Below are 11,742 nucleotides of genomic sequence, written 5' to 3' on the forward strand. Positions count from 1 at the left end.
GTAGGTTTTCTATGTTTCTATCCTGCTTTACATTATTGGTTAGTCTGCCCTCTCATTTCATCTTTTCCCTTATAGCTTTTTAGTTGCCTCTTGTTGGATTTTAAAAGCTTCCAACAGAGCCACCCACCCTCTCTGTCTACAATTAAGATGGTGCTGGTCGTACATGATGATGTTTTGTGCATAGGTCACAAAATTTCTAGATATACTTCTTCTGGACTACTAGTGCTGCAATTTGCAGCCTGTCATTTCCCTTTAAGAAACATACATTTGAACCATCTCAACAAACTAGTAATTTTCACATTGATTGCCCAACTTAATACGTAGTTTGTCATTGATTTATTTTGTATTTCTTTGTATCTACAATGAATGCCTGCAAGAAAATGAATCTCAGGGTAGTGATTGGCGATATATACAAATTTTGATAATAAATTTCCTTTGAACTTTGAACTCAATTGGTTTTCTTCTCACTAACCAAAGTCTATGACCCAGAGAAACTTACCTGCACTGGCTGTCAACACAGATGGCAAACTCAGTACAAAGTTTTAATGAAAAATAAAAATCCCACAGTAGGACAAAGCAAGTTGTTTATTAAAACACAAGCGATTCTGCAGATGCTGGAAATGAAGACTAATCCACACAAAATACAGGAGAAACCTAGCAGGTCAGGTAGCATCTATGAAGAGGACTAAACAGTTGATGTTTTGGATCGAGAAACCATTGTTTGCACAATGTTTTCTACATAATTTATATTTCACAAGGCTTTAAAGTATTTATTTTACAAATAAAAAAGAAATTTGCATGTACATACCAGATCCGCCAAATATATGCATGTCTACTTGTTCCAGCAAGTATGTGAAGAAAGTGTTAATCTGTGGAAGAAGACCCAGGAGGAAAATGAGAGGGAAACATTGTGTGAACCCTGAAACAGAAGAGAAAATACAATGTGAGGGAAATGGGAATGCAGAGGTGGAACAGGAACAGAGAACACAGCATGGGCAACAGAACCAGAGGGCACAGCAAGTGCAACAGGACTAGAAGACAAGGCAAGGGTAACTGGACTAGAGGACAAGGCAAGGGTAACTGGACTAGAAGGGACGGAAAGGCAACATGACTAGAGGACACGGCAAGGACAACTGGACTAGAGGGCAAGGCAAGGGCAACTGGACTAGGCACGGCAAGGACAACTGGACTAGAGGACACAGCAAGCGCAACAGGACTAGAGGACACAGCAAGGGCAACTGGACTAGAGGGCACGGCAAGGGCAACTGGACTAGAGGGCACGGCAAGGGCAACTGGACTAGAGGATACGGCAAGAGCAACTGGACTAGAGGATATGGCAAGCACAACAGGACTAGAGGACACGGCAAGGGCAACTGGACTAGAGGACATGGCAAGGGCAACAGGACTAGAGGACACAGCAAGGGCAACTGGACTAGAGGACACGGCAAGGGCAACAGGACTAGAGGACACGGCAAGGGCAACTGGACTACAGGGGACGGAAAGGGCAACTGGACTAGAGGACACAGCAAACACAACAGGACTAGAGGACACAGCAAGCACAACAGGACTAGAGGACACAGCAAGCACAACAGGACTAGAGAGGACGGAAAGGCAACATAACTAGAGGACACAGCAAGCACAACTGGACCAGTGGACGTAGAAATGGCAACAGGACCAGAGGACACGGCAAGGGCAACTGGACCAGAGGACACGGCAAGGGCAACTGGACTAGTGGACTAAGTAAGGGCAACTGGACCTAAAGGACACGGCAAGCACAACTGGACCTAAAGGACACGGCAAGCACAACTGGACCAGTGGACATGGAGATGGCAAGAGGACTAGAGGACAAGGCAAAAGCAACTGGACTAGAGGGCACAGCAAGCTTAACAAGCCTAGAGGACACGGCAAGGACAACTGGACTAGAGGACACGGCAAGGGCAACTGGACTAGAGGACACGGCAAGGGCAACTGGACTAGAGGGGATGGAAAGGCAACATAACTAGAGGACACAGCAAGCACAACTGGACCAGTGGACGTAGAAATGGCAACAGGACCAGAGGACACGGCAAGGGCAACTGGACCAGAGGACACGGCAAGGGCAACTGGACTAGTGGACTCGGCAAGGGCAACTGGACCTAAAGGACACGGCAAGCACAACTGGACCAGTGGACATGGAGGTGGCAAGAGGACTAGAGGACAAGGCAAGAGCAACTGGACTAGAGGGCACAGCAAGCTTAACAAGGCTAGAGGACACAGCAAGGACAACTGGACCAGAGGACACGGAGATGACAACGGGACTAGAGGACACAGCATGCATGGTAGGAAATGGACTCATCAAAAGTAACAGGAAAAGAGGGCACACCAAGAGTAACAGGAAGAGGACACAGCACAAACAACAATAGAGAACACAGCATAGCAAGGACAACAGAAGATGTTTCAGATTAACAAAAGGGTTTAATGAAGGCAACAGTAATAGTGGGCACATTGAGGGCAATGGCAACAGAAGAAGATAAATGGAGCACAGGAAACAATGAAAGGAACTGGAGCAATAGTAATGGCAGACTATGAAATCAGTCATCTGAAGGCCCATGCTAAAAGTGCATCACACAGTTCAGAAAGTGCAACACTTCTGGAAAGATAGCAGTAACAACATGTTTTACAGACGCGAGGCAGAATGATACAGTCAGATGGACAGTAATGAGGGAGTGTCACGCTTTATGCAGTTCAGGGCTGAGCAATCACTGTAGGGAGGCAATGGTACTCTATGGGCAGTGCTTCACTTGTATAGTTAAACTGGCTCTGTCCATCCCTTTCGATGGCTGTGAAAGATCACATGCGATTACTCAGCAAGATATTGCTGAAGGCTGGGCTGCAAATGACATGTTGGTTAAATCCAGCAATATTCACAATTGAAACATGGGATCTAAGAACTGTACAGATTCAAAATTTTCATTCCTGAGTACAGTAGTGTAAAGGAAAATGTAATGATTGTTTCTCCAGATCCAATGCAATATATAAGACACAATAAGCATAAAAAGCACAATAAATATTTCCTTATTTTTTTATTTAGAGTCAAAGCACGGTAACTGCTATACCGTTCAATTACACCCAGTGGCCAATTAACCTACTAATCCATACATCCTTCAGATGTGGGAGGAAACTGAAGCATCCGGAGGAAACCTGTGCAGTCACGGGGAGAACGTATACAGTCAGCAGCGGGAATTGAACCCAGGTTGCTGGTGTATGCTAATTGCTACACTACCGGGCATCCATTCTATATTTATTATATATTATATACAAATATAAAATTAATCCTATAAAACACAGTATATAATAACTGTTTGAGTGTGGCCATATATGTTTATTAGCTTAAATACATAAACTGATTGTGTGTACAAAGTTCCACTAGGTGCAAGAGTTTCTGTACATAAGGTGGCTGACAGGAAGTGATAAAGTGACCGAGTGACTCTTAGCAAGAGGTAGCAGCAAGGCATATGAAAAGACAGTAGACTAGTGATTGTGTCAGTGTGGGTATGAGCTGTGGAGTGTAAGTGTAAAGTGGCAGTGCAGAGGGGAATGAAGTGTCAGGAGGAGTCCTTGATGTAGTGGTGGTAGGGTGGGTTAATAGGTGGAGTTGTTGATCAGCCTGATGGCTTGGGGAAAGTACAGCAAGAGAAGGCATATTTGAATACCCTTGGAAGCAATAGAGATATCATACCAATCAGAATACAGAATTACAGCTACAGATTATTCAAGACTCAGGATTGTTTAACGTAATTTCCAGTAAAATGTAAGGAGAACAAGATAATTGTTCCTCCAGATCTGATGTAGCACAAAAAAAAAATCACAATAAGATAAAGAACACAATAAAAAAAACATAATAGAAATAAATAAAAATATAGCTTATATACGTAGATTGATTATATGTCTATAAAGTGATACTAAACACAGGAGTGTATATTCATAAGGTACCTGACAGGAAACAACAAAGTAGTGAGTTGCGGAGAGGCGGGTTAGTGGGCAGAGCTGTTGATCAGCCTTACTGCTTGTGGAAAGTAACTTGTTTTGAGCCATACACACAAAAACAAATTACTAAACATGATGCATTTCATCTGGTTTCACTACACCTTCCGAGAATAATTTCTACTAATCACAACCATAAATATTGCTCCATAATTCCCCAAGGGATGACAGTTCACATCTTTTGCCAAAGAAGGGAGTTGTATTGATTTTTTGAAAAAGATATTCTTTCCTACACTTTCCTCTGTAAGCCCCAGTGGTACACTTATCAGAAGACATGGCAGTTTTACAGAGCTCATACATAAAGCAAGACATTGAATCTGAGAAGTCACTTGAATGTACAAAAACATTATCCAATTTATGTGTAGAATTGAATGGACATTAGCCTCTTCTCTTACCTAAAGCTATATATAATACTGCACACAAAAATGTATTTATGTTTATGGAATTAGATGGAATGGTAGATACAGCTTGCAGCAACAGATGAGAAGTGACAGGCAGTGGTTCCCAATAACAGCATATTTTTTCGTGACTACTGGGCATGTTTGTTGAGCCATTGTCAGTAGCATCAATAATTTTATCTTAAAGCTCTTCTCAAGACTTTGGATACTAAGCTGTGAGTGTGAGTGCGTGTTTATATCTAATACAGAATTTTCTTAACTGATCATTCAGGATTCAAGATTCAAGGCTGTCTATTGTCATTCTTCAGTACACGAGTGTAAAGGAGAATGGAATGATTGTTACTCCTGACTCAATGCAGAATTAAAAAAAACACCTTAAGCATAAAGAACACAATAAATATAAACAATAAGGCAATCTTATAAAACACAGCACACATGTAACTGTTATATACATAGACCGATTGTATGCTCATAACGTGACACTAGATGATGTATTTAATTGCTTGATCGAACCAACTGTTGTTTCATTTATTGTATATGTGTACAGTCAGATGACAATGAACTTGAACTTGTCTGCAGTGGCAGTGGAGGGTGGTGGGGTGGGTTAATGGGCTAGCTAGCTAGCTTTGGGCTAGCTATGGAGTCTGATCAGGCAGCACTTGCGGAGAGAGAAACCGAGTTAAAGTTTGCACCTGTATGTTCTGGGGAAGAAGGAATTTTACCAACTCCTACAAGAAGTGCATCCTCAGCCAAGCCATTTTGCTAATGAAGGAAATGAGGTTCTGCAAAACAAAGATGCCCAGGAACCTGAATGTTGAAATGGTAGTAACTAAGCTATGCAATGTTCATAGCTAAACCAATGTTGACTCACCAATAATAAAATCTCTGGCAGTTGCAAAATTTTCAGCAGACATTAATCTAAATCCATACAGAGTAGAAGATGGAAGTCGAGTGCTTTTACTGCCGAGATCCAAAACCCACACAAGGCCACAGCAGATGGAAAAATAAATAGATCTGCTGTATGCAACAATTCTATTGTGTCCCTAGGAGAAACATGAGAGAAAGCACAAGCAGTTAAGAAAGCTCATGGAATCCTAACAAATAATACAAAAGAAAACACCTTTTAGATCATTTGTCAGACCTCAGCTGGAAATCTCTGTCCAACTCTGGATGCAGAGATTTGAGTAGTACTGACGACAGGGGACTTTAATTGCATGGAAAGACAGGAGAAGTTGGGATGCTTTTCTTAGATCATGAAAAATATAATGAGAGTTCCAAAATAGATTCCCACTACATGGTAGCATCGCAGTTAGTGTAATGCTATTACAGCACTAATGATTACTGACCGGAATTCAATTCCTGCCAATGTCAGAAAGGAGTCTGTATGTTCTCCCTGTGACCAGGTGAATTTCCTCCCATATTCCAAAGCTGTGCAGTTAGGGTTAGTGAGTTGTGGGGATGGCATGTTGCCGTGGAAGCTTGGCGACACTTGTGGAATGCTTCCAACATAATCCTTGTTGATTTGATTTGATGCAAATGTCACATTTCACTGTATGTTTCAATGCAGATGTGACAAATAAAGTTAACATTTACATTGTTTGCATTACTGAGATGGTCAGTAATCAGATGACACAGACTTGAGAAAACTGGATAGAGCCCAAGAAGGAAACTAAGAGAATCTGTTTACAATGAGCAGGTAATGATGACTGGGAATGTATTGCTAAAAAGAGCTGATTCAATATTAAGTTTTGGAAAGAAAATGGTTAATTATTCAAAAAGGAACAGCATTGCAGAGTTTCCACCACTATTAGTGTATATGGAAAGTTCTTCCAAAGAGCCCACACAAATAAAATGGATAGAATGATCTGTGTATATTAACCCATTCCTCTTTCTTTTAAGAGACTACCTTTGTGCTAAGAGCTTTCTGACATTAATCTTAAAGAGCAAAAGGTTACAATATGGAGATGAAATGATATGTATTGGAATGTGGAGTTAAAGGTTAAGAATTAGCTTTATTTGTCACTAGACAACGGGGTGATCCGTTGGGTCACCCTTTGAGAGAAGGGTAGTGCAGTCTGATGTGACCAGAATGTCCATTAAATTTTCCTGAATGCTATTGGTATCGGTTTGCTTTGGAAACTGGAGTAGAAAACCTCAGTTTATTAAAGACTAATGACGTGTAGCAAAACAAATATAGCTCCTCCTTGTTTAACGAAGGACACTTTTGATGGCAACATTTCTGGTTTATCTGCCGCCCTTGTGTCTCTTGTTGTCATTCTGCAGACGTGCAGTCCTTTCATCCCCCCGTCTCTTCATCTCTTCTGCTGTTTGTTCTTTGTCTCTGATCCTGGAGATGTGCATTTCTCAGCTTCTTTGTCTCTTCCTCTCTCCTACTTCTGTGTCTGTTATTGTCATTCTGCAGATGTACAGCCCTTTCATCCCCCGTCTCTTCATCTCTGCTGTATTGTCCCCTTTCTCTTTTCATGTGGCCTAATTAGGCTGACCATTTTAACTTTACCCTAATGCTGGATAGAAGATACGAAGCAGCAACATCAAAGGATGCTGATTATTCTTGATGATGTGGTTGGCGCGCTCCTAAATGGACGTGATATAGTCACCGCTGTCCTTTGACTGCAGCAAAGGGCTTTATGGGTGTCTTGAAGTACGTCATTACAATAAGATTTAATTATCTCTTATTAGATCTGTCCCAATCCTGCACATGCTGATGGTGATTAGCAGAATGTGACCCCTCGAAATAGAGCTGCCCTGCCCTTTTGCTCCGGTAGGTGTCACTGCTGAGGCTGGCCGTGCGCATGCATTGGGCTGTCGCGTCCCAATTTCCATGATGGCAGATCGGCTCTCAGGTTAAAAGGGAGCCTGTTGATTTTTGCAAATGAGCAATTTTATACGAATATATAACCCTGAATTCTGTAAGTTAGCGCACTTTAATTCCATTGAGCCAAAAAAGTGCTGCTGTAATGCACCATTTGCGCTAACTGGAGGTCACAAACAGACAGACAGAGCATGAGAGTTTTAGTAGTTATATAGATAAACACAAGATATTCAGCAGATGTTGGAAATTCAGAGTAACACTCAGAAAATGCTGGAGGAACTAAGATAGTTAGGCAGCATCTATGGAGAGAAATAAACAGTCGACATTTCAACCTGAGACTCTTCAAGAGGACTGAAAAGGAAGGGGGAAGAAGTCAGAATAAGAAGGTGGGGGGAAGAAAAGGAGTAGAAGCTGGCAGATGAGGTGGGTGGGGAGGGAGATTGAAGTGGGAAGCTGGGAGGTGATATGTGGCAAAGATAAAGGGCTGAAGAACAAGGAATTTGATAGGAGAAGAGAATGGACCATGTGAGAAAGGGAAGGAGGAGGAGCACCAGAGGTGGGTGATAGGCATGTGAAGAGATTGGAAGGGGTAAGAGGGTTGCATTTCTTACTTTAATGGCGAAAAGATGTATCTTACAACATTGGAAAGAGCTTAATGCTCCAACTACCTTTTTTTGGTTTTCTCAGACGATATTATGCTTGAATTTGGAGAAAATTAGAAGCAATCTTTATGATTCCTCACTTAAATTTGAACAGACCTGGAGATCTTTTATTCAATATTTTCATTTAATGTAATTTTTTTTCTCCTCTTTTTTTGCTCCATATTTATATACCCTTCTTGTTTTTTTTTACTGTTTTTAATGGAGGTCGGGATTGAGGACGTGATTTTAAGTTTTTTAACTCTGCTTGGTTCCAAGTTAGCCCATTGCTTTGCTTTGCTTTTAGTTAGTTGCACGGTGGGTTTTTTTTTTGGGTTTTTTTTTCCTTTTCTTTATTGGTATATATAAATAAAATTAGTATACTATTATGTTACCTTAGTATGTTATGTTTAAATTACATTGTTTGTATCATTTTTTTTGTATTAATATCTCCTGTAATTTTATTATATTCTAACAATGTATTAGTGCCTTTATGGCTTACCTTTTTGTATACTTATTCAATAAAAAGATTTAAAAAGAAAGGAAGGGGTAAGAGGGGCGTTTGATTGGGGAATGGAAAAAGAGAGAAGGGGTAATTACTGGAAGTTTTACTTGTCACATGTACTTCGAAACATACAGTGAAATATCATTTGTGTCAACTACTAACATATTCTGAGGATTGTGCTGGGGACATCCCTCAAATGTCACCAAACTTCTAGCACAAACATAGCATGCCCACAAACTTACTAACCCTAACACATACATCTGGAATGTGGGAGGAAACCAGAGTGTTTAGAGGAAACCCACATGGTCACAGGGTGAACATACAAACCCCAACAGAGCGGCAAGAGTTGAACCCAGTCACTGGTGCTATAAAACTTTAGGCTAGCTGCAATGCTACCGTGCTGCCTTCATTTCTGACTGATCTCATTGAGGTTACAATGAGATCGATTGCAATCTCATTGAGTGGAGAACTGGCACGAAAGGCTGAGTGGTCTCGCCCTGTTCTTAAATCCTGTGCAGCAAACACCTTATCAGAAAATCAGATATTTGAATTGTATTCACCACCCACAAAAATTCAAAGTTCAAAATAAATTTATTATCAAAGTACATAAATGGCATCGTATACTACCTGGAGATCCATTTTCTTGCAGGCATTCACAGTAGGTACAAAGAAATGCTATAGAATCAATGAAAAACTACACTAAAACAAAGACGGGCAAACAACCAATGTAGAAAGATTATGTTTCTCCAAATGCTCATAAATCCTGTCTCTCAGGATCTTCTCCAACAACTCGCTCACCACTGAAGTAAGACTCACTCATCTATAATTTCCTAGGTTACTTCTACTCCCTTTCTTGAACAAGGGAACAACATTTGTAACCCTCCAATCATCTGGTACTTCTCCCGCCCTTATTGATGATGCAAAGATCATTGCCAGAGGCTCAGCAATCTCCTCCCTCACTTCCCACAGTAGCCTGGGATAAATCTTGTCCAGTCCCGGTGACTTATCTAACCTAATGCTTTTTAAAAACTCCAGCACATCCTCTTTCTTAATGTCTATATGCTCAAGCATTTCAATCCACTGTAAGTCATCCCCACAATTGTCAAGGTCCTTTTCCCTGATAAATACTGAAGCATTAAGTACCCCCACTACCTCCTCTGACTCCACACACAGGTTTCCACTTTCACACCTGATTGGCCCTATTCCACACTGCTCATCATCTCACTCTTCACATGCTTGTAGAATGCCTTCAGGCTTTCCTTAATCCTACTCGCCAAAGCCTTCTCATGGACCCTTCTAGCTCTCCTAATTTCATTCTTAAACTCCTTCCTGGCAACCTTGTAATATTCTACAACGTTATCAGTACCTCGTTTCTTGACCCTTTCATAAACTTTTCTTCTTAACTAGATTTTCCACATTCTTTGTAAACCATGGTTCTTTTACCCTACCATCCTTTCCCTGCCTTAATGGAACATACCCATGCAGAATACCATGCAAATGTTCCCTGAACATTTGCTACAGCTCTGCTGTGCATTTCCTTGAGAATATCTGCCCCCAATTTATGCTCCCCAGTTCCTGCCTAATAGTATCATATTTCTTCCTTCCCCAATTAAATGTTTTCCCAAATTGTTGGCTCATATCCTTCTCCAGTGCTATGGTAAAGGAGACAGAGTTGTGATCACTAGCTCCAAAATCTCTCCCACTGTGAGATCTGACACCTGACAAGGTTCATTTCCCAATACCACATCTAGTACAGCCTCTACTCTAGTTGATTATGTACATGTTGTGTCAGGAAATCTTCCTGATCACACCTCACAAACTCCACCCCTTTGCTCTAAGGAGATGCTAGTCAATATTAGGAAAGTTAAAATCTCCCAATTTATAATGACTAATTAACTTACTATCTGGTATCTCTTTGGACTGCAGAGGGAAACCAGAGCACCTGGAGGGAACCCAGGTGCTCACGGGAAGGATGTACAAACTTTCTTATGGAGGACACTGCAGTTGAACTCCAAACTACAATGCCATGAGCTGCAATAGCATCACGGTAATCATTATGCTGCAATGGTGCCCATAAGCAGAAGTGCTCATTATTCAAATTAACGGTATTCCCCCTGGATCTTGTAAGTAAATATAATAAACAGAATGGCCCTTTGGCCCATCAAGATCATGCCAACCATCAGCCACCCAGCAAAACTAATCCCATCTATTCTCCCCACTTTCTCATCAGCCCCACATATCCTACTACCCACCCACACACACACCAGGGGCTTACCTCACATATTATAAAATCCCTTCATGACATGTCCACCCTTCTGTATCCCTCCCTTATACATTATGCCAATAATCCTCTCAACTATTGCACACGTCACCAGTACTACACCCAGATGTAAACATCTGTCATTATAAATGTCTTTCATGCAACTGTACAACAGCTTATCTCCACCCAGCCAATGTGCACCTTTCCATTATGCACACTGCCTGTCATGAACATTATAAACACAAGAGATGCTGGAAATCTTGTGCAACATACGTAAAATGCTGGAGGAACTCAGCAGGTCAGGTAGCATCTATGGAGGGGAATAAATAGTCAATAATTCGGGTCGAGACGTTTCATCAGGATTCTGTTACTGTGATTATTTATTCCCCTGCATAGATGCTGCCTGTATTGTTGAGTTCCTCCAGCATTTTGTGTCATGAACACTGCATGTTGTACACCATGCCAATGGTATACCTACCCCATAACATATCAACGCATTATATACCTACTGCATGTTGTACTCACTGTACATTTATCCTTGATAAATCCTACCCAGAAAAAATATCATACACCATTATACACCTCCACCCACAATGTCATGTCTATTGAATATTCGTGCACTGTACACCCCACCCTTTAAACATATTTCAACACCCTCCAATCCCAAGGTGCTATGCATCTACTGATTATATCACATGCAACGTAAACCCTTCCATTTAATTGAACACAATATACAGCCAACTTTCTGTACAATCATCAATTTGCTCTTTGACATACACTCTGACCTCACCCATTACAAAGACTGTTAATGTTGTTGGGGTTTTGCTGAATGGAGACCGTAGGAATAAATATTTTATTATTATATGGAAATACAGCACGGTCACAGGTCCTTCTAACCCAACGAGCTAATACCACCCAATTACAGCCATGTAAACAATTAACCTACTAACCTGCACGTCTTTGGAATGTGGGAGGAAACCAGAGCATCCGGAGGAATCCCACACAGTCACAGGGAGAATGTACAAACTCCTTACAGACAGCGACAGAATTGAATCTTGGTATTTATAAATACTGTTACACTAACT

General features: G+C 41.1%; 1 protein-coding gene across 1 annotated transcript in view; it reads right to left on the reverse strand.

The window, feature by feature from the left end:
- LOC140211013 (pecanex-like protein 2) overlaps window positions 1-11,742 on the reverse strand; it is a 270,987-nt gene that overhangs the window by 182,504 nt on the left and 76,741 nt on the right. The window contains 2 exon segments of the mRNA XM_072280359.1: window positions 809-919; window positions 5,293-5,464. Of these exon segments, the coding sequence (XP_072136460.1) occupies window positions 809-919; window positions 5,293-5,464 (283 nt within the window).

The sequence above is a fragment of the Mobula birostris genome, chromosome 2, assembly GCF_030028105.1.
Source record: "Mobula birostris isolate sMobBir1 chromosome 2, sMobBir1.hap1, whole genome shotgun sequence".
NCBI classification, from domain to species: domain Eukaryota; kingdom Metazoa; phylum Chordata; class Chondrichthyes; order Myliobatiformes; family Myliobatidae; genus Mobula; species Mobula birostris.